The 24,299-nt window shown below is 38.5% G+C and overlaps 2 protein-coding genes across 6 annotated transcripts in view; both read left to right on the top strand.

Annotated features, from left to right (window-relative positions):
* The window catches only part of LOC109192332, a 30,256-nt gene extending 6,177 nt beyond the window's left edge, over positions 1-24,079 (top strand). The window contains exons 4-5 of one of the 2 annotated variants that reach the window (XM_019342918.1): positions 21,050-21,060; positions 24,025-24,079. The gene's annotated coding sequence lies outside the window, so the exon portion shown is untranslated. Of the gene's footprint in view, positions 1-1,364; positions 1,374-21,049; positions 21,061-24,022 lie in introns of both variants that reach the window. The other variant, XM_019342919.1, reaches the window with a different exon arrangement.
* LOC109192333 lies at positions 1,299-24,293 on the top strand. 4 transcript variants are annotated; one of them, XM_019342921.1, is made up of 4 exons: positions 1,299-1,537; positions 10,382-10,391; positions 21,236-22,509; positions 23,697-24,293. In XM_019342921.1, exons 1-4 carry the CDS (start codon positions 1,303-1,305, stop codon positions 24,056-24,058), a joined length of 1,881 nt encoding a protein of 626 aa, XP_019198466.1. In that variant the 5' UTR covers positions 1,299-1,302; the 3' UTR covers positions 24,059-24,293. The 4 variants fall into 4 exon arrangements, with proteins under 4 accessions (XP_019198466.1, XP_019198469.1, XP_019198467.1 ...); XM_019342924.1 differs by lacking the exons at positions 1,299-1,537; positions 10,382-10,391 and adding exons at positions 9,800-9,835; positions 10,183-10,381 and having other exon boundaries at positions 21,232-22,509; XM_019342922.1 differs by lacking the exons at positions 1,299-1,537; positions 10,382-10,391 and adding an exon at positions 10,143-10,381 and having other exon boundaries at positions 21,232-22,509.
* The last annotated feature ends 6 nt before the right edge of the window (positions 24,294-24,299 follow it).

The raw sequence follows: 24,299 nt of genomic DNA, 5'->3' as shown, positions 1-24,299 counted from the left end.
AATGACCCAACAATATACAAATAATGAACCTTTTGCATGTACCATTTTTATTGATTGACGGTAATAACGGTAATGTACGATTTCGTCCCTTCGACCGTCGACGGAAGACGGCCTGAGGGACTAAATCGACTAAAAATAATTATTTTCGGGGACCAAATCGATGAATAAGCAATTGAGTGACTACATTGATAGTTCGCTAATAATTAAGGGACCAACTCGTTCATTAACTCTTTATAGGTGATAATCCACTTTTAGTCTTTTTTTTTTTTTTATTAGAACATTCGCATTTGGTCTTAATATTATTGTGGCATGACCATTTTTGTCCTCTATCAACAAAACAGTTTTAACGCCATTAAATACAAAAATATTTCTCTTCAATTACAGATTTTTTTTAAATACATAAAAATATAGCAGGGTCAACTCATTTTGTATAAAAATGATCGAAATGCATTTGTATTTAACAATATTTCAACGATTTTATTGATAAATGATAAAAAAAAATGTTCATATCAGAATAATACTAGGACTAAATATAAATATTATGATAAAAAAAATTAAAAGTAGACTACCACTTATAAATCTAGGGCCAAATATATAATTAAGTCTAACAAAAATAACATTTAAATATCAAATTTGTAAGTAAATAAAAAATATTAGGACGCGAAAATAAATTATATTTCCCAGTCCTCTCTGTTGACTGTGTATATTAACTGGCTGAAAGAATAAGGCGCAGACAAAGATACTCTGCAGCATAGCCGTTTTCCTCTCTCTCTCATAGTCTCTCTCGCTCTCTCAGTCTCTCCCTCTCTCACAGTCTCTCTCGCTCTCTCAGTCTCTCCCTCTCTCACAGTCTCTCTTGCTCTCTCAGTCTCTCCCTCTCTCACAGTCTCTCTCGCTCTGTCTCTCTCTCTCTCTGTATCAGAGTTGATAGCCTCGTCTCGAACCCTCATTCCGTAGAGACGAAGAAGCAGAAGTCGGGGAAGATTTTAGTTTTTGTGCTCATTGGCCTTGTATCTGCCACTCGACTTGGTAATTTGCTTGTTAACTTTCTAGATTATAGCCATTTCTTCAGATTTTCACACTCACCCGGTCACCCCCTTTGAAATCTACTTGTTGATAATGAAAGCGTGCATGAGACGTGCGTTCTCAGTGTGTATGTGTGTTTTTTTTTTTTTTTTTGCTGTTCTGAATTTTGATCGAATTTGATTGCTGTTGAATCTGTATCAAGGAATAGGTTTTTGCTTGATGTGGTATTATAATCTATTGGTATTTATTAAGTAGCTAATGGAGGTGTGAATGGAGATGTTAATTACTCCTTGTTTGCAGGTTCCTGAAGAGGTGAAGGAAATGGTGAGAAGTGAGTTACTGGAGAAGAGATTTGGAAAGGCAATGAGGGATGTTGGGGAGCTTAACGAGCCCAACCTTCCATTGAAGAGGAACAGGCTTGACAAACAACTGAAACAAGACAGCATTCAAAATTCTGGCAATGTGATAGCTTCGGTCTTTCCCAGCGGACGAGTGGACTCACCAGCTGAAGGTAGGGATTGCTATTATATTGATGACAATTCTAGATTTCTAAGTAGATGTGGGTATGTTGAATAAATTCAATTATACTTTATAAAGAAATAAGATATTTAACAATTACATATATTATTTGCACATGTCAAATAATAAACCTGGAATATAAAAATAATGAACCTTCAATCAATTTCATATTATTTTGTACATGTTCAAATAATGAACCTTAAACATAATATTAATGAACATTCAATCTGTTTCATATTATTTTGTGCATACATGTCCAAATGATGAACTTTAAGTATACAAATAATGACCCAACAATGTACAAATAATGAACCTTCTGCACGGAGTTAATTCCAGCATTGGTCCTCCGACTATGTTGATTTTTCAAAATTGATCATTGACTTTTAATTTAGACAATTTAAACCCTCGACTATTAAAAAGTTTCCAATGTTGGTCCTTCCATTCCCTTGGTGTTATGTTGACGTTAAAAGGATGACTAATAGTGTCTTTTTACCTTCAAATCGTATAATACTCCAGATTGCAAGGCTCCATATACGCAATTTCCCTTCAATTCCCCCTTTTATACATAGACAAAACCCTAGAATGTTCAGGACACAACATACCATTCGAAGCCCCAGAAAACTCAACAAAAATCTAGTCGACGGTAACGGTGTTTTGTTCGTCCACTTTTGAGATGTATACAAGATATAGCAGCGAGAGCTCCTCATCTGCAAGAAGGCAGGAATACGTATTCGGTGAGTTGGTCACAATTCCAAATTGTCAATGTGGGCAACGTTTGAACCTACAAACATCTTGGACGAATGATAATCTTGGTAGAAGGTATTGAGAATGTTCATTCGAAAATGTGAGTGGTTTAATTATTTTTAAAATTTATTTTTTGTTCCATTAGAATCTGTGTATTCAATTCTGTGTAGCATTTAAGAATCTGTGTTCATTCGAAAATGGGAATGTTCCATTGGGAAATTAAAATTTATTTTTAAAGTTTAAGAATCTGTGTACTCAATTCTGTTAATTTTCGTTCCATTGTGTATTCAATTCTGTTACTTTAGGATTAAACTTGCAATTCTTTTATTTTGGTGTAGTGAGGGAAAATGTAAGTGGTTTAAGAGTATGTGTATTCAATTATGTTAATTTTGGTTCCATTCTGTGTATTCAATTTTGTTACTTTAGGATTGAACTTGCAATTCTTTGAGTTTGGTGTAGGGAGGGCAAAGGTGTGGTTTTGTTAGATGGCATGATCCTCCAATGTGCGCAAGGTCAAGAAGAATAATTTCTGGGCTATTTAGAAGGATCAATCGAAATGAAGAAGAGATTGCAAGGCTGAAAATGAGGCTACAAGCTAAGGATGATGTAAAATAATAATAATAATAATAATGGTGGACGAGGGTACGAGGATATTTGCAGTTATAGTAGTGTGCATTGTGTTATTTGTAGTTTTAGTTTTAGTAGTGAATATACCTAGAGAAAACAAGGACCTTATGGTGGCTACTAGTTCTGTTGATCTGTAATGAATGATTGTGTAATGACCATATATGTAGTCCTATTTGTAATGAATGATTATGTAATGGGTAACTGATTCTGTAATGACCAAGCTTTCTATCAAAGTGTAATGGCTACAAGTTATGAGTATTCTGACCAAGCAAAATAGTTAATAGCTCCAATCATAATTGGTAAACTAATTACCATAATTTGAGTACAAAACAGAGTTAAACTTCAAGCATAATCTGAGTAACCTTAATCCAAGATTCCAAGCATATTTGCTAAACTGAGTGCATAATCACAGTACCATAATCCAATCATAAATGGTAAACTAAGTACCATAATCTGAGTACAAAACAAAGTTAAACATTCAAGCATAATCCGAGTAACCTTAATGCAAGCATATTTGCTAAACTGAGTGCATAATCTCAGTACCATAATCCAAGCATATTTGCTAAACTGAGTACAAAAAAGAGTTAAACTTTAAGGCTAGTGACCTAATACATCATAAAGTTATCCAAAAATTAGTCACTAAACTTCAACTACATCATATCCTATCCAAAATGCAGCCACTAAACTTAAATTAATCCAAAGTGATTGGATCTTTGTCATTCCCAAAGAATTTACTCTTGAATGTGGTCTTGGATCTTGTACGATAGTTGATCTTCATTGGTTTTTTCTTCCTATGTGAATGTGGTCCAGCAGCAACATTTTCATTCAATGTTTCTCCAATTGTATTGACTGGTATTTGAACACTGCTACTTAGAGAAGCCCCTACAATACATAAGTTTCATATCAAGCTTAATGTCCTTGAATATCCCTATAATACATAAGTGTAAAATGAATATAACATACCTCCTTGAATTTCCTCTGCATGAACTATGATTTGGTGCCATTGCTCATCCAAAATATGATCTGGAATCTCCCATTCATATCTTCAACATCAGGTTGAGTAATTACTTCAGTTTCAAACACCTGGGCAGGTTGCATGTTGGGAGACTGGATGATGGTTGTGGCTCATCTCCAACCTGGGCAGGCTGCATTGTGGCAATATTGGAAGGTAGTTGTGGCTCAACTTCAACTTGGGCAGTCTATATGGATGTTGGGTGACGCTGAACTCCAACTGGGCAGAGTGCATTGATTTTCTTCTTTTTACCTGCAAAATTGTTATGTTACTTACCAAAGAAATGTGTTACTGACTCTCATCAAATTAAGAAAAATACATAACCTGATTAGAAGGCCTCTTTGTAGGGTATTTTGGACACTTTCTGCTGTTATGGCCTAATTCTTTGCATTTTGTGCAATGTAAAGCAACATGGCTCCTTGAAAAATGCATACCATCTTTACTTATCTCACCTGCAGACTTCATCCGCAATTTTCTAGGCCTTCCAGACCTTGCATTATACACTGGTAGCAATGGAGGTGGTCTACTTGTGGCAGGCCACTCTTCATAACCTGACATTAGCTTTACACATCCCTCATATGTCTTCAAGTATGTGGAAATTAAGTAGCAAGAATCCACATAATCCCAAATAGGTCATTTCCTATATTTTATTCAGATTGCACATACTGCATGTTGGCAAGGGATCCCATTTAGGTCCCATTTCCTACAAGAACATGATATTCTACCTAAATCCACAGTGTATTGCCCAGAATGTGTTCCTGTGATCTCAAATAACATGGGAGCACACTGATAACCTATCAATCCACCAGCTTGCTTCTCGATTTCATCTATTTTTTTCACAATTGCTGGACAAATTCTTCCACTCCATTCAGCAGCCTTAGTTCTTGACTCAAATAACCTTACCATGATTTTTTTTCTAATGATCTCCAAACAATTAATCACGGGACTTTCCCAAGCTGTCAATATCATTGCATTAAATGATTCAGAAATGTTATTCACCAACTGTAGTTGCCCTTGCTGTTTTCCACAATGCATCTTTTATTGAATTTGCTGTGAAACCAGCCACCCTTATGTTACAGTGCAAATGTCTTACACAATATCTATCACTAACTCCTGGAAGTACAGTGTCAAAGGCTTGTAGGAGACCCTTTTGCTTGTCTGACATTACTGTGAAATCATATTCTACCATGGGATTAATCTGCAAATCCTTCTTTAACAAATATAGAAACCAAGTCCAGGAGTCCCTGTTCTCACATTCTACAATGGCATATGCAATTGGGAATATACTATCATTTCCATCTATTCCAACTGCTGTCAACAATTGCCCTCCAGTTTTACACTTCAAGTGACACCCATCTAGACCAATTATCCTCCTACAGTGCTACATCCTCAGAAATCTTTTTTTTCCAGCCTCTTCCAAGTCACTCAACTTCACTTCACAGGTAGAATTGGGATTTGTTCTTTGTATTTCCATACAATAGCTCCAAATCCTATTGAAGTAGTCTTCTACCTCATGTTTTATTTCAGCTTTAGCTTTTACTAAAGCCCTCCATGTTTGCTTCTTACTTAGTACGCAATGGTCATCAGTGCAAACCTTTTCTAAAAAAACATTTGTTTTCCATTCCAAATGTCCTTAAATTTCTTGTTTCCATCTTTTAACAACAATGGTAGAATTCACCATTGAATTCTTTTGAGTCCTTACACAACCATCATGTTTATCCTTTAACACAGTAATCCTCCAACACTTATCATCTTTATCACATCTTAGGGCAACCTGCCATGGACAGCTCTCATGTTTGCACTTAACCACACATCTCACTTTGTCATTTTTTCATATTTCATTTCCCTCCCCTATTTGATTGCATAATTAGTTACAGCTTCTCTAAACCCATCCTTATCTTTAAAGGTCAATCCAAGTGCAAATGTAGGACAATTACCTTGAAGGTCTTTCAAGTACTTTTGTCATTTAATCCGTGTTGCCTCACCATCACTGCCTACAAAGTTACCTTCATCAAAGTAGTTGATTTCATCACCAACTTGTTGAACCTGTACAGTACCTTGTTAGGGTTGGTCCTGGACGATAACTAATCCTCTATACTCTGCATTAACATCTATATTTTTCACAAACTCTTCATCATCATGTAGATTTACATTAAATAACTCCTCAGAATTGAAATCCTCATCCCGACCATCAGATTCTTCCCCACTTCCATCCCACTCATCTACACTGCCATCACAATCCTCTTCATTCTCATTTCCACTGTCATCACAGTAATATACATCTTCACCAACCCCTCATTTTACCATCCAAATCTCTATTACCTTAGGACTACAACATTGGTTAACTAAGTTCCAAACATCTAAGTCTTTCACCAATTCTTGCAACCCCACTTCAGTCTGTACGAAGAATATGAAACTGTCATCAATGGCATACCCTATTTCAACTACTTTCTCCTTTAAACATATTAACCCTCACTCATCTTTTTCCATATCATTAAACGAACTAACACTACCACCTATATATTCAGCAGGTAAAGATTAACTAATCCTTCTTCCATGTCTTAAATTAAGAGTAAAAATTCCTGAAATCAAGGATTGAGAATGTGCAGTACAGTTTAGAATACTTTAGTTATAAGCTAGTTTACAATACACTTTAATGCATAAAATATTGTCATTACTTTATAATAAAAGCATTATAAAAAAAAAAACAAAAACAATGGTCCCCAGCAAGTAAAGCAGACAAACACTGGTCCACAGAGCATTTTCAAACACAAAACTAATGAAATCAAGAATTGAGTATTAGCAGTACACTTAGACTACTTGATATTACAATATATATATATATATATATATATATATATATATATATATATATATATAGTTTAAAGTACAAACAACAACAAATGCTCCACTTTATGGTCCCCACTACTGACATTTTGTTCTAGTACTGAAAAAACAAAGCACACTACATATTTTTCACAAAAAATAACTCTACGTTTACCTGGTGAACCAGCATTGCTCCCAACCATAGCTTGCTTTCCTCTTGAATCCATCAACGAACTTCTATGGATGCATCAACACTTCGCTATTTGTACTCAGATTAGGGTTTCAGCATTGCTCGGGAAAACTGGGGATTTTGAAGTATGTCGCATAAACTAGCTCTCAAATATGTCGCGTAAACAATTGAAGGGAAATTGTGTATATGGAGCCTTGCAATCTGGAGTATTATACGATTTGAAGGTAAAAAGACACTATTAACCCTCATTTTAACGTCAACATAACACCAAGGGAACAGAAGGACCAACATTGGAAACTTTTTAATAGTAGAGGGTTTAAATTGTCCAAATTAAAAGTCAAGGACCAATTTTAGAAAATCAACATAGTCGGGGGACCAATGTTGGAATTAACTCTTTTGCACGTAACATTTCTATTGATTGACGGTAATAACGGTAATGTTAACTTTGTCATTCTTAATTAGTTGAAACACTATTGTAATAGACTATGATTCACGCTACTGTGTGGACCTTGGTCCACCGCATATCCATTGACGCAAGTTGATCGGGATTGGATGCTATGTGTAGATAAATGATGGGCACAAGAGAAAATTATATCAACATGTTTGCTTCAATTGTTTCAAAATAGATAAAATTTAAAAATATTCCTCCGATTTTAGAGTAGTGGTTATTCTAAGACATAACATTCATTTATTTTCACATTATCAGTCTTAATTTTTCAATAAATACACCTTGCAAATTGATTAAATAAGATTTGTTTTATTAGAGTGGCACTTTTGTAAATTATAGTAAGTTCTAAATTGCCGCTTAACAACTTAAGCAATCTTAACCACCAACTTCAGACGACATCGTTCCCTCTCTTAATTATGGACTTCATTACAGTTTTTGGCTAATCTACCGCTACCCAAAGTACAGTTTGCAAGCTAAATAATTTGAGATTACAACCCGTCAATATAGATAGATATCTAACTTCCCTAATACATAATACTATACAAACCGGCTAAATCTATCATCACTAGGGTTGTCATGTTTTATGCGGGTTACACTTCTATAAAGTGAGATACTTTTCAACTACTGTTTAGCAAGTTAAACAATAATAACCGTTAACTTCATACGACACCGTTCTCATGATTTATTATTGACTTCATTAATGTTTATGACTAATATGTAACTACTCAAAATACACTTGTAAGCTCAATAGGTCAATATACAACTCGCTGGAATAACTACATTAACGACTTACCTAATACGCAACACTATGCAAATGGACTAAAATTGTTGTTGGTAAAATTGTCATGTTTTTTTTTTTTTTTTTTTTTTTTTTTTTTTTTTTTTTAAACCAAACAAACGAACTTATATTAAATCATCGAAGAAAGACAAGATACAATCAGGAGGGAGAATCAGTTGCCCGTGCAAGTACATGAGCCACTTGATTGGCTGACCTTATGACATGGCGAACAACACCGTTCCCAATGTCTCTAGCAATTAAACGACATTGTTGAATAACAGACCCAACATAAGAATACTCAAAACAAACATAATTGAACTAAGAACAAAAATTTAAATAGTCAAACTCCATAGTAAAATTATGACAGAAATTACGACTCTTAAACCACGGTTAAAAAAAAATCCAAATTAAAACCAAATAAGAACCATATTAACTTCAACATTTTGGCCCTGTTTGGTAAAATAATTAGTCTATCAGTCAATTTTGACTTATTTAACCACTATTAGCTGTCTGACTTGGTTAAACAATCAATATGAGTGTTTGATTAATTAGTTTTTTATAACAACTTATTGCTTCAAAATGCTAAAATTCAAAAAGTCACTCAAAATAGCTTTTCTACAACTAATCAACTAAAAGTTAACAACTAATTGACCAAACACTTTTCTACAATCAGCTAATGTTATCAACTAGTTAAACTTACTAACCCAATCAACTACCAACTATCAGCTAACCGTCATTTACCAAACACCCCTTTGAAATTTTTGAAAAGAAATTATATGAATTTAAACTAAAAATATGATACATTTTACATTTTTCAATATATATTTGGTTAAAATGATAAATGGTGACAAAATAAACAAAAACTATGCATCAACTCAATAAAAAGAATTAATTTCATTTTTGGTTCTAAATTTATATGTGATAACCCACTTTTAGTCTCTTTTTTTTTATTAAAACATTCACATTTAGTCCTAATATTATTGTGGCATGATCATTTTTGTCATCTATCAACAGAACAGTTTTAACGCCATTAAATACAAAAATATTTCGGTCTTCAATTACAGATTTTTTTTTAAATAAACATAAAAATATAGCAGGGTCAACTCATTTTGTATAAAAATGATCGAAATACATTTGTATTTATCAATATTTCAACGATTTTGTTGACAAATAATAAAAAATGATCATGCCAAAATAATACTAGAACTAAATATGAATATTTTGATTAAAAAAAAAAATTAAAAGTAAACTGCCACCTATAAATCTAGGGCCAAATATATAATTAAGTCTAACAAAAATAACATTTAAAGGTCAAATTTGTAAGTAAATAAAACATATTAGGACGCGAAAATAAATTATATTTTCCAGTCCTCTATGTTGACTCTGTATATTAACTGGCTCAAAGAGTCAAGGCACAGACAAAGATACTCTGCAGCCTACCCGTTTTCCGCTCTCTCTCTCTCTCTCACAGTCTCTCTCGCTCTCTCGCTCTCTCCCTCTCTCTCAGTCTCTCTCTCTCGCTCGCTCTCTCAGACTCTCTCTCGCTCGCTCTCTCAGTCTCTCGCTCGCTCTCTTGAACCCTCATTCCGTAGGGACGAAGAAGCAAGAGTCAGGAAAGATTTTAGCTTTTCTTGCCCATTGGCCTTGTATCGGCGACTCGACTCGGTAATGTACCTTCCCCTCCTATCTGTTAATTGAAGATATCAGTTCTCGGTTGTGATTTGCTTGTTAATTTTCTAGATTATAACCTTCTTCAGATTTTCACTCTCACCCGGTCACCCCCTTTGAAATCTACTTGTTGATGGTGAAAGCGTGCATGAGAAGTGCGTTCTCTGTGTTTTTTTTTTTTTTTTGCTGTTCTGAATTTTGATCGAATTTGATTGCTGTTGAATCTGTATCAAGGAATAGGCTTTTGCTTGATGTGGTATTATAATCTATTGGTATTTATTAAGTAGCTAATGGAGGTGTGAATGGAGATGTTAATTACTCCTTGTTTGCAGGTTCCTGAAGAGGTGAAGGAAATGGTGAGAAGTGAGTTACTGGAGAAGAGATTTGGAAAGGCAATGAGGGATGTTGGGGAGCTTAACGAGCCCAACCTTTCATTGAAGAGGAACAGGCTTGACAAACAACTGAAACAAGACAGCATTCAAAATTCTGGCAATGTGATAGCTTCGGTCTTTCCCAGCGGACGAGTGGACTTTTCAGCTGAAGGTAGTGGTGTCAGTCAGGGACGAGCCAAAGGGGCAGCCGGGCAGGGGCAGCTGCCCCACCACCCCACCCCATATATAATCTTTGTATGCAGTGGCGGACCAGAAATTTTTTGGGGACGAAAAATTAAACCTAATGAGATATATTTTTTAAAAATGAAACACTTAGAGACCGAGTCATAAATATTGTTGACTAGAGATAAAAAAAATCAAAATATATCAAGACAAAAATATTTAAAACAAAATATAAAACATAATTAATTACATAAAATACTTTGAATGAAAAACACATTATAAATCACTCATCCCACTACTAATATTAAAATAATAATAATAATAATAATAATAATAATAAAGAAAGAGAAGAAGTCTCAATGATACAAATAAAAAATTCAATTACAATTCTCATTATTAATATTAAAAAATGTCAAGAATAAAAGTTCACTCATCTCAAGAATATTAAAAAATGACAAAAAAGAAGTCAAATCAAATAAAATGAAAACAAAAAGAAGAACTCATCTCAAGAATATTAAAAAATGACAAAAAAGAAGCCAAATCAAATAAAATGAAAACAAAAAGGATGGAGATGAATGGGGAAACGCTCTCTAGCCAACGGTCGGAAGAGGACCGCGATCTGCTTGAGCGAAGCACAAAAAAGGCCAAAACAACCGCCAAGGAGGCGGGAGACACCACGATGGATCATTCAACGAGCTTCACTGCGGACGTCGAGGCTGTTATGGAGACACCGATTGAAGACATGGGGGCGCCGATGGCGCCACTGGCCATGCATGCAACAGGTGAGAAGGAAAAATCGAATTCTTTAACGTATCCCATTGTTTCGCAGGTCCCGGAGATCGCAAGGCGGACTTACGCCCAAACCGTGACTGGCCATGCGGAGTTTGCGCTGGGGGATGCCGATACGGAGGATGACGAGGACCAGGACGAAATGTCGGACGAAGAGGACGATGATCCTCTTTGTCCGACAATACGATTGTCCAAGGCAGAGCTACGGCATATCAGAGCGCCATGGAGGTTGGCGCTTATCGTCAAAGTGATGGGGAGATCGGTCGGATACACGTACCTACTGCGCCGGCTAACAACCATGTGGAAACCAAAAGGAAAGATGGAGCTAATCGCGATTGACAATGGCTATTTCATAATGCGATTTGGGGCGGTCGAAGACATGGAATATGCCATGTTCGAGGGACCATGGATGGTCCTGGACCATTACTTGATCGTCAAACCTTGGATGCCGGACTTCGATCCGTTTGCAGACGTCACAGAGAAGGTCTTAGTATGGGTAAGAATCCCTTGTATACCTGCTGAATACTATAGCCTAATATTTCTCAGGAAATTGGGGAACAGGGTGGGCAGAACGATCCGCGTTGATCAAGCCACGAGTATGATGTCACGCGGGATGTTCGCACGAGTCTGTGTTGAAGTTGATATTTCGAAACCGTTGATTTCGAAATTCAAATACAAGGGTCGTGTGCGATCGGTGGCCTACGAGGGAATCCATTTGGTGTGCTTCACGTGCGGCATTTATGGACATTCTCCTGATGCATGCCCCAAAACAGCTAGGCCTGAGAATGATTGCAGGGATTTACCGAATAAAGAGCCGGCAGCTAAAGGCTCAGAGGTGACGGGTGGAATTAAAATTGGAGAAGAGCCCTTTGGCGCTTGGATGATTGCGCCAGGACGCAAAAACAGATATGGCAGTAGGCGACAAGAGAAATCCAACCGTGGACTGGAAGCAGGGAGACAGATGGCGACGACTGGACGACCTCAGCAGGCTCCAGCTTCCAGATTCGCGGCCTTGGCAATAGAGGAGGAAGAATTGAACGACGAAGGGAGATCTGATGACGTGGAGCAGGAGATGGTGGAGAAGTTGGGTAGCAAAGCTGAGTCACGACAGAAGACTACAAAAGCGATTAATGCGGGGACGAGTTCGAGGAGACCGAACGTGGTGGTGGTCGAGAAGCAGATCCAAAATGAACCACATGCAACGCACAGAACGAGAGATAATGTAGAAGCTATGCCCATACGTTCTCAGCATGTTAATGGAGGAGGTTCTCGAAGGGCGGCGGAGTCGGATGAACATGTTGTTGTTAGAGGAGAGCAAGGCGGTTTAATTGTCCACTCTGCAAGAGTATGGGTCGGGGACGAGGTAGCCGACCTCCCATCGCCAGTCTGGCAACACACAAAGGAGCACCATGCGGATCCACCAACATGCTTTCACAATGAAGGCGACGCGGTGATGGAGATAGACGGGGACCAATCATCACAAGAGGGCGGCGAGGCCGCTACAGGCCTCTGAGGTTTGATCTTTCTTTTTTGTTATCTCTCGTGTTCTGGCTGTTTCTTCGCCTTGGCTGGTTGTTTTTTCGTCTCCTCTTTTTTCTTTTTTCCCCTTCCTATGTTTATGGATTTATTGACATGGAACTGCCAAGGGGCGAGTGGACGGGCGGTCCACCGTGCCCTTAAATTTTTATTGCAGACTTATAAGCCAGGTATCCTGTGTCTCTTCGAACCGAAAGTTTCCGGGGTGCAAGCAAATAAGATCTGTTCAAAGCTTGGGTTTTCGGACTGGGTTCGTGTGGAAGCTGTGGGCTTTAGCGGAGGCATTTGGGTCCTATGGAAGGAACCGGTACATATTGATATTTTATTCACTCACCCCCAGTTCATTTTGCTACAGGTAACGCAGAATGGGCACCCGCCATGGGTGTTTGCGCCGGTTTATGCGAGCCCGGCCCATCATTTGAGACGCCGGCTCTGGAGTGATCTGTCTCCGACAAAACGGGGTCCGCATGGACCTTGGATGGTGGCCGGAGATTTTAACTCCGTTGTCACGAGAGATGAAACAAGCAATTATGTATCCTTTTCTGCTCAGCGAAGCTCGGACTTCGTTAACTGGATTAATGACGAAGGCCTGGTTGACATGGGTTTCTCGGGACCAAAACTAACCTGGGTGAAACAGGGATCCACGGATGAAGTAAAGGGGGCCCGCCTGGACCAAGCGATGTGTAACCTCGAATGGCGTGGCCGATACCCTGACGCGGTGGTGGAACACTTACCTCGTGTTGCCTCGGATCATGCACCTCTGCTAATCCGACTCCATGGGAGACAACGTTCTAATAATGTCAATTCCTTTCATTTTCAGGCGGCTTGGATTACCCACCAAGACTTGCAAAAGGTTGTTGAAAAGTTTTGGAGCCCCGAAGACAACTTGGCAGACAATGTACGCAGGGTAGCGGATGGCCTCACCAGTTGGAATAAGGAGGTGTTTGGAAATGTACACACGCGCAAACGAAGTTTGATGGCTAGAATTGGCGGTATCCAGAAAATCCTAGCACGCCGACCACACAGCGGTCTGCGCAGACTCGAGCGTAACCTGCAATCCCAATTAGAAGAAACTCTCTATCAAGAAGAGCTGTTATGGTATCAACGGTCCAGAGAAGAATGGATCAAGTCGGGGGACAGAAATACGAAGTACTATCACGCCGCGGCCACAGTGCGTAAGTCGCGCACAAAGATTCTAGGGTTGAGGGATGACAATGGGACATGGCTGCCGGAGGGCAATGATTTGCGGGATCGTGTCAGGACGTTCTATTTAAATCTTTTCATTGAGCCCACAGACAGTTTAAATATATCAGACATTGGCGATAACTTCCCTCGTATTGGCGACATATCTTGGAGGATTTTTAATAGAGAAGTTGTTAAAGAGGAAGTCCAAACAGCTGTGTTCGATATGAAGCCGTTCAAGGCCCCGGGCCCGGACGGTCTACCAGCGGGGTTCTACCAGCATACGTGGGACGCTACAGGGGACAGCATTTTCAAGCTAGTCAGAAGCGCCCTCAACACTGGCAGGCTCCCGGAAGGGGTGAATGACACATTGGTTGCGCTGATCCCGAAAGTGCAGGCACCTGAGACGATTAAACAGTTTAGGCCTATAAGCCTATGCAATGTGAGCTACAAGATCTTAACCAAGACTATTACGAACAGGCTGAAGACGATTCTACCCCAAGTTGTAGGGCCGTACCAGAGCTCCTTTGTACCAGGGCGTCAAATCTCGGACAATGTGATTGTGTACCAGGAGGTAATTCATACCATGCGCGAGGCCCGGGGGAAAAAGGCCTATATGGCAATTAAGCTGGACCTAGAAAAGGCCTATGACCGCCTGTCTTGGGCTTTCATTAAGGACACTTTGGAACGGGTAGGTTTTAATGTTAATTGGGTTAATGTTATAATGACGTGCATTACTTCGTCCAGGTTGGCGCTTATTTGGAACGGAGACCGGTTGGAACATTTCAAGCCGACGAGGGGCATCCGACAGGGCGACGCAATGTCTCCGGCCATCTTTGTTTTGTGTATGGAACGGCTCAGCCACCTAATTGAATCTAAGGTGAACAGTAAGGTTTGGAAAGGTATTAAGCTGGCCCCAGAAGGGACTATTTTATCTCACCTCTGTTTTGCAGATGACATGGTCCTTTTTACTGAGGCGACTTGCGAGCAAGTGGAAGTGGTCCAGGACTGTCTAAAGTCTTTCTGTGAAGCCTCGGGCCAGAAAGTTAGCCTCACCAAATCACAAGTATTTTTTTCGAAAAATACCCCCCGGTACTGCGCAGGATATAGTCGCAAAGCTGGATATTGTAGCAACTAACGACCTGGGAAGATATCTCGGTGTGCCATCCTTACATGGTAGGGTCACTTGCAATACTTACGCGGGCTTACTTGACAGAATCTCTGCCAGATTGGAGGGTTGGAAAGCAAAGACTCTCTCTCTTGCCGGGCGAGTCACGCTGGCCAAATCAGTTTTGAACGCTATCCCGGTTTACACCATGCAAACGGCCGCCCTCCCAAAGGGTGTCTGCTCGGAGATAGAGAAAAGGACCAGGCGTTTCATATGGGGCCGGGATGAACAATCTGGAAATAATAAGATGAGTCTGGTGGCCTGGGAAACAATCACCACGGACAAAACGTGTGGGGGCTTGGGTTTGAGAAACTTACATACCATGAATATGGCGTGTATGATGAAGTTGGGCTGGAGACTAAAGACGGAACCAAATGCTCTATGGGCGAGAACGCTTATTACAAAATATCATCACAGGTCTGGCTCACATCTGGTCACCACAAGTAGACGAAGCACCTCCAACGCATGGAAAGGAATTAGTGCAGCGAGAGAAACTCTAGAAAGCGGGCTCACGCAGGCTGTCCGAAATGGGAAATCTACGCGCTTTTGGATGGACCCTTGGCTTACAGCAAAACCTCTTTATGAGAAGCTCCGTGGCACCCTCGGCCTCCCAGAACTCTATGCGAAAGTGGACGAGTACTGGGACAAAGTTAGAGGTTGGAAATGGGAGAAGATACTGCGACATCTTCCAGCTGAAGACATAGAGCGCCTAGCCAGCTTCTGCTTAACAGAAGAGAATATCCCAGATGGATGGGGCTGGGGCCCAGACCCTCGTGGATGCTTTTCGATCAAATCAGCGTATGGTTGGGCGGCCAATGCTGCTAATCAGGAGGCTGACAAAGTTTGGGGCCTAATTTGGTCGCTAAGGGTCCCGGCAAGAATCTCGATGTTTATCTGGCTGGTCAAGCATGGGAGAGTCTTAACAAATTATGAACGGACTAGGAGACATATCACATCTAACGAATTTTGTTACATTTGTGCAGGCCAGCGAGAGGACTTGGATCATCTCTTCAGACGGTGCAATAACGCGGATCGCATTTGGAAACATTCGCTACATCGGCGTACGGAGGAGTCTATGCGTAGTCTCGACTGGAATAGCTGGCTTACGATTAATCTGAAAGGGGATCGCAAGCAAGGTTTCGAGGATGGCTGGCCTGAGCGCTTTGGAACCAGACTTTGGTGGTTATGGAAGTGGCGGAACGAAGCAGTCTTTAATGGAAACCTCCTGCCCATGGAACAGAAGCTAGACTGGCTACGAAGGTGCGACAGCGAGACAGCCGCGGCCTTTGAAGGGAGAAGCTGGCTGCTGCAGAGACACAATCGGGGAGGTGAAATAAGGCTGTCATGGGAAAAACCAGAGGAGGGGTGGCTAAAGCTGAATACGGATGGTAGCTGCACGAGTGATGGTCAGGCAAGCTGCGGTGGTGTCCTTCGGGATGCCCATGGTAACTGGTGCAGAGGTTATACATACAGAATAGGAAGATGCACGAGTGCAGTGGCGGAGGCGTGGGGCGTGCTGCAGGGTCTACGCATGGCTAAGGAGTATGGTGCAAGAAGAATAATCATAGAGTGCGATTCAAAATTGCTGGTAGAGGCGCTGAAGGGCAAGGAATTCGGTCAGGAGCAAAACAACAATATTGTACGCAGGTGTATTAAAGAAGGGGAGAGTTTTACAGCGGTGGTTTTCATGCATATTTACAGGGAACAGAACCAACTCGCCGACAAATTGGCGAAGTGGGCGTTGATAAAACAAGGCGGTCTCCATATTCTTGAAGTTCCACCGGGGGAATTTGAAGTTTTGACGGCCCTAGATCGGATGGGAACTGCGTCGACCAAACGAGTGTCCCAGTGAGGACCTCTTTTTTTCTAGTTTTCTGGGTATCCCCCTCTTCTTTGATCCAAAAAAAAAAAATGAAAACAAAAAGAAGCAGCCAAATCAAATAAAATGAAAACAAAAAGAAGCCAAGCAAAAAATAAAAAGTGTAGGGTTCGAGCTCTAGCTATCTAGACTATTATACAATACAATGGATTGGAATTGCCATCTAAACAAAACTAGCCATTGGTTAAATTTTAGTATATATAATATATATACTATATATATGTGGTGGGTCAGTGGTGCCCACACACTAAGTCCGCCACTGTTTGTATGTATATATAGTACATGTAGGTCCGCCACTGTTTGTATGTATATATAGTACATGCTTTAGTATTAGTATAAAAAAAACTATAAAATATTAAGAGTTTTTTCCCAAAATGATCCCTCGACTATCGCTCATTCTCAATTTTACATTTTGACTTTTAATTGCACCCAATGTGGTCCCTTGACTTTTAAAAATTCCCCCAAATTGGTCCTCCGTTAGAAATTCTGTCTACTGAGTGTTAAAATGAATGGCATTTTCGTCTATTTACATATTATATGCCTAATATACTCTGAAAAATAGTCGATGGACCATTTTGGGAATAGTCGAGGGATCATTTTGGGAAAAACTTATTTATTTATTTCATTTTTGTTTATTTCCATTTTTTAAGCCTATCAAATTAGAATTTCAATACATCTTTTTCTTACAAATATAAATAGTTAAAATCCACAATCAAACATCAAAAGTTTAAACTTTCTCCACAATTTTTTCCTTCTGTCTATCAAATTTTAAAATAAGTTTCGTAACTTTCATAAATACTCATATACTTTTTATTTTTATCCTTTTATGTTCATATATATATATATATATATATATATATATATATATATATATATATATATATATTGCGTGCCATATCCCCCAATCCACTGAGGACGATATAACACATCCGAGCTCACATCTCATTTTTGCTACACATCAGTATTCAATTTTGTTACTTTAGGATTGAACTTGCTATTCTTTGAGTATGGTGTAGGGAAGGCAAAAGTGTGATTTTGTTAGATGGAATGATCCTCCAATGTGCGCAAGGTCAAGAAGAATAATTCCTGCGCTATTTAGAAGGATCAATCGAAATGAAGAAGAGATTGCAAGGCTGAAAATGAGGCTACAAGCTAAGGTTGATGTAAAAAAAAATGGTGGACAGGGCAAGGGTACGAGGATATTTGCAGTTATAGCAGTGTGCATTGTGTTATTTTTAGTTTTAGTTTTAGTAGTGAATGTACCTAGAGAAAACAAGGACCTTATGGTGGCTACTAGTTCTGCTGATATGTGATGAATGATTGTGTAATGACCATATATGTACCTATTTGTCATGAATGATTATGTAATGGGTAACTGATTCTGTAATGACCAAGCTTTCTATCAAAGTGTAATGGCTACAAGTTATAAGTATTCTGACCAAGCAAAATAGTTAATTGCTCCAATCATAATTGGTACCCGTCACAATAGATAGATATCTAACTTCCCTAATACATAATACTATATAAACCAACTAAATCTATCATCACTAGAGTTGTCATGTTTTATGCGGGTGACACTTCTATAAAGTGAGATACTTTCCAACTACTGTTTAACAACTTAAACAATAATAACCGTTAACTTCAGACGACACCGTTCCCATGATTTATTATTGACTTCATTAATGTTTATAACTAATATGTAACTACTCAAAATACACTTGTAAGCTCAATTGGTCAATATACAACTCGCTGGAATAACTACATTAACGACTTACCTAATACGCAACACTATGCAAATGAACTAAAATTGTTGTTGGTAAAATTGTCATGTTATGTTTTTTTTTTTTTTTTTTTTTTTTTGAAAACCAAACAAACGAACTTATATTAAATCATTGAAGAAAGACGAGATACAATCGTGAGGGAGAATCAGTTGCCCGTGCAAGTACATGAGCCACTTGATTCGCTGACCTTATGACATGGTGAACAACAACGTTCCCAATGTCTCTAGCAATTAAACAACATTGTTGAATAACAGACCCAACATAAGAATAGTCTAGACAAACAGAATTGAACGAAGAACAAAAATTTAAACAGTCAGACTCCATAATAAAATTATGACAGAAATTACAACTCTTAAACCACGTTAAAAAAATCCAAGTTAAAACCAAATAAGAACCATATTAACTTCAACATTTTGGCCCTGTTTGGTAAAATAATTAGTCTATCAGTCAATTTTGACTTATTTAACCACTATTAGCTGTCTGACTTGGTTAAACAATCAATATAAGTGTTTAATTAATTAGTTTTTTATAACAACTTATTGCTTCAAAATGCTAAAATTTAAAAAGTCACTCAAAATAACTTTTTCGATCAGCTTTTTGAGAAATTCATTTTGTATGTAATCAGCTAAAAGTTAACAACTAATTGACCAAACACTTTTCTACAATCAACTAATGTTATCAACTAGTTAAACTACTAACTCAATCAACTACCAACTATCAGCTAACTGTCATTTACCAAACACCCTTTGACATTTTTGAAAAGAAATTATATGAATTTAAACTAAAAATATGATACAGTTTACATTTTTCAATATATATTTGGTTAAAATGATAAATGGTGACAAAATAAATAAAAACTATGCATCAACTTAATAAAAAGAATTAATTTCATTTTTGGTCCTAAATTTATATGTGATAATCCACTTTTAGTCTCTTTTTTTTTTTTATTAGAACATTCACATTTGGTCCTAATATTATTATAGTATGACCATTTTTGTCCTCTACCAACAGAACAGTTTTAACGCCATTAAATACAAAAATATTTCGGTCTTCAATTACAGATTTTTTTTAAAATAAAGATAAAAATATAACATGGTCAACTCATTTTGTATAAAAATATCAAAATGCATTTGTATTTAACAATATTTTAACAATTTTGTTGACAAATAATAAAAAATAATCATGCCAAAATAATACTAGGACTAAATATGAATGTTTTGATAAAAATAAAAAAAAAATAAAAAAAAATAAAAAAAAAAACTAAAAGTAGACTATCACCTATAAATCTAGGACCAAGTGTATAATTAAGTCTAATAAAAACAACATTTAAAGATCAAATTTGCAAGTAAATAAAAAATATTAGGACGCGAAAATAAATTAAATTTCCCAGTCCTCTCTGTTGACTCTGTATATTAACTGGCTCAAAGAGTCAAGGCACAGACAAAGATACTTGTAGCCTAGCCGTTTTCCGCTCTCTCTCTCACAGTCTCTCTCTCGCTCTCTCTCTCTCTCTCTCGCTCTCTCGCTCTCGCTCTCGTTCTCGTTCTCTCAGTCTCTCTCTCTCTCGCCCTCGCTCTCGCTCTCGTTCTCTCAGTCTCTCTCTCTCGCTCTCGCTCTCGCTCTCGCTCTCGTTCTCTCAGTCTCTCTCTCTCTCGCTCTCGCTCTCGTTCTCTCAGTCTCTCTCTCGCTCTCGTTCTCTCAGTCTCTCTCTCGCTCTCGTTCTCTCAGTCTCTCTCTCGCTCTCTCAGTCTCTCTCTCTGTGTATCGAGTTGATAGCCTCTTCTCGAACCCTCATTCCCGTAGAGACGAAGAAGCATACGTCGGGAAAGATTCTCATTGGCCTTGTATCGGCGACTCGACTCGGTAATGTACCTTCCCCTCCTATCTGTTTCTTGAAGATATCAGTTCTTGGTTGTGTATCATCCTTTGTTTGCATCTATAAATTTAGGAATATATGTTCGTGCCTTAGTTATCGGTGATTTGCTTGTTAATTTTCTAGATTATAGCCATTTCTTCAGATTTTCACACTCACCCGATCACCCCCTTTGAAATCTACTTTTTGATAGTGAAAGCGTGCATGAGAAGTGCGTTCTCAGTGTGTTTTTTTTTTTTTTTTTTTTTTTTTTTTGCTGTTCTGAATTTTGATCGAATTTGATTGCTGTTGAATCTGTATCAAGGAATAGGCTTTTGCTTGGTGTGGTATTATAATCTATTGGTATTTATTAAGTAGCTAATGTATCTAATGGAGGTGTGAATGGAGATGTTAATTACTCCTTGTTTGCAGGTTCCTGAAGAGGTGAAGGAAATGGTGAGAAGTGAGTTACTGGAGAAGAGATTCGGAAAGGCAATGAGGGATGTTGGGGAGCTTAACAAGCCCAACCTTCCAGTGAAGAGGACCAGGCAGGACAGGCTTGACAAACAACTGAAACAAGACAGCATTCAAAATTCTGGCAATATGATAGCTTCGGTCTTTCCCAGCGGGCGAGTGGACTCGCCAGCTGAAGGTAGTGGTGTCAGTGATTCATCACTAAGAAAAGCCCAGAAAAGTATTGGCAGGTTCTTTTATGAAACAGGAGTTGACTTCAGTGCAATCAAAGCACCTAGCTTCCCGGTGATGATAAAATCTATCATTGGCCCTTTGAATACAATGAAACTTCCTACTTGTAATGATTTGAAAGGGTGGATCCTTCAGGATGCAGTGAAAGAGATGCAAGAGTATACGTCTGATATCAAGAGTGTATGGGCAACCACAGGATGCAGCATCTTGTTAGACGGATGGGTAGATTCAAAGGGTCGAAAGCTTGTTAATGTCTTAGTAAATTGCCCAAAGGGCACAGTTTATCATCAATCCTATGATATTTCAGCAATTGATGGCAATGTTGTTGCAATGGAAGATTTTTTGGCTAATGTTGTTGAGGAGGTTGGAGCTGATAATGTGGTTCAAATTGTCTCGTACTCAACATCAACTTTCATGGAGGATGTAGGGAAGAGACTAAACGAAAAGCATAAGGGTGTTTTTTGGACTGTGAGTGCATCTCACTGTATAGAACTTATGCTAAACAAACTTGCAATGATGGATGTCTTCAAGGAAATATTGGAGAAGGCAAAAACCATTACACAATTTGTTTACAGCAATGAGGATGTCCTGAAACTTGCAAGAAAGTTTTGCTCTACTGACTTAGTTAAGCCTTCGAAGATAAAGTCAATAGTTCCGTTTCTTACCCTTGAGAACATGGCGGTGGAGGACGAAAACTTGCAAAAGATGTTTCTCTCTTCGGGTTGGAAATCCTTAGTTTGTGCTTCTACCGAGGAGGGGCGAAGCATTGCTGCCTTGGTGGCAGATAAAACTTTTTGGAATGGAGCTTTGACGGTCTCAAAGGCCACTATTCCGCTGGTGACAGTTTTGAAATTGATCGGTGGAAGTAATAAGCCAGAAATTGGTTCTCTATATGACACAATAGACCAGGCTAAGGAGACAATCAGAATAGAATTCCAGTCGAGGAAATCCCAATACATACCATTCTGGGAAGCAATAGATGAAATTTGGAACAAGTATCTTCACAGCCCTCTCCATGCTGCAGGATACTTTTTGAACCCTAATCTTTTCTATTCAGATGACTTCTTCGCTGATGCAGAAGTTTCATGTGGCCTCTGTTGCTGCATTGTCCGTATGTCACCGAATCTTAGCATTCAAGATTTGATGATGCTGCAGATTGACAAGTACCGGATGGCAAAGGGTGATTTTGGCTTAGGCAGTTCCGAGCTGGAAAATATTCATCCAGGTCATATACTTTCTGCTTTTGAGTAATATTTTATGTGCTTGTTTAGTGCAACTTAGGGGACATTTGGTTTAAACATAGGTATCTCGGAAACAAAATTGACCTAATTGGAATGAGTTATAGTAAACATAGCATGCCTATTTGGTACTCCGTATTAAATTGGAATAGCAGTTATTAATGAAATTGTTATGTGGATATATACAATCTTTGAATTGGAATCAAAGGAAAAAAAATGAATTATGTATTAAAATAAAGAAACATGGTTCAAAAAATTTCCTTTTCCCTCCCTGCATGTCAGCAATTTAGAAAGTTCCCTTTCCTCTCTCTTCCTCTGTCTTGAATTCTTGATCTCCCTTTCTCCCAGTCTCACCCAAATCTCATACCTCTCTCCTTTTCCCCTTTCTACCCGCACAGAACCACCAGTAATGCTATAGTAGATCCTCAAATTGGAATAATCTGGAAATTTGTTGGTATAAGATATCAATTTCCACAGTACATGATTTTTTTTCATTAGGATTCAAAAACCTAAATAGTTTGTCTTCTCCCCTCTGTGTATACGCTATCTCAATTATCATTTCCTGAATTACCCACTTTTTTCTTCACACTTTGTCATCAAGAAAGATCAAGAGGTCTGAGTCTTGCGATGGCTAAGAGTTCCGAGTTCCTTCAATATTGACTATCTTTTGAGGAAGGGCAGAATCTACCTGCATCCAGGGGAAGTATTCTGATATAGAAGTAGTGATTTTTTGAGGAAGTGGGAAAGGAGTGACATTTGTGGAAGGCATGGACTATGAATCAAAGTAACATTTACATTAATTAAGAAAAAGCTTCAATGCTAAAATCACCATTTGATTTCAGAAGGGAGATAGAAAGTAAGAGGAGAACAAAATAGAGAGATGGGGTTCATAATATCTTCAGCAGAAGTTTTGGAAGCATGATAGAAACTAGGGCAAATAGATGTATTTATAAAACATTTTGGATGCTTGATATTCTAATTAAAAGATGATTTTTTTTTTTTTTATGTGGAAGAAGAAAATTCCTCCAGCATTGTTGATGCCCTACATTTTTATGTCTGTCCAGCTTTTGACATCTCTTTTTTTTTTTTTTTTTTTTTTTTTTTTGGAATAGTTATGCCCAAAAAATAAGTTGGGCAAAACAAGTACTGAGTTACTAACAAACTTTAGTTGCAGCACTTTGGTGGTCAAAGTATGGAGATGAATGCCCTGAACTACAAATGATGGCTGTCCGGATCCTGAGTCAGACCTGTGATGGGGCTTCAAAATATAATCTAAAGAGGACATTGGCAGAGGCCTTGCTCACTGAAGGGAGAAACCAGATTGAACAGGAGAGGCTGAGGGATCTGGCTTTTGTTCACTACAATCTGCAGTTACAAAATTTTAAGCCAGATGTCTGCAACGACTTCTCAGATGAGGAGATCGACCCCATGGATGACTGGATAGTGAAAAGACAGCATGGTTCACTGATCAGGTATGAAGAGCCAGTGCCAATAGAGTTGGATTCTGAAGGTTCAGCTAGAGAAGGGGTCATTTGAAAAGACAGGGCAATTCTCGCGCAGAAAGGAGCTCAGCTAGTGATGTAAATTATCTGTAGATTTTGTAAGTGCAACCGGCAGTCTACAGTGACCATAAACTTAATAGTTGAATAGGCCAGTTTCATACTCCCTATATTTGGTTAGTGTTAATTGTTCTGACCATTGAAAATTCACATGGTTGGCAGAATTATGGATTGCTCAAAACTAAGTTAAAGGAAATGATAACTTTGAAGAATGTTAT

The sequence above is a fragment of the Ipomoea nil genome, unplaced genomic scaffold, assembly GCF_001879475.1.
Source record: "Ipomoea nil cultivar Tokyo-kokei standard unplaced genomic scaffold, Asagao_1.1 scaffold1770, whole genome shotgun sequence".
In the NCBI taxonomy this organism is placed as follows: domain Eukaryota; kingdom Viridiplantae; phylum Streptophyta; class Magnoliopsida; order Solanales; family Convolvulaceae; genus Ipomoea; species Ipomoea nil.
The sequence above is the reverse complement of the archived record's forward strand: the minus strand, read 5'-3'. Positions and strand labels throughout refer to the sequence as shown.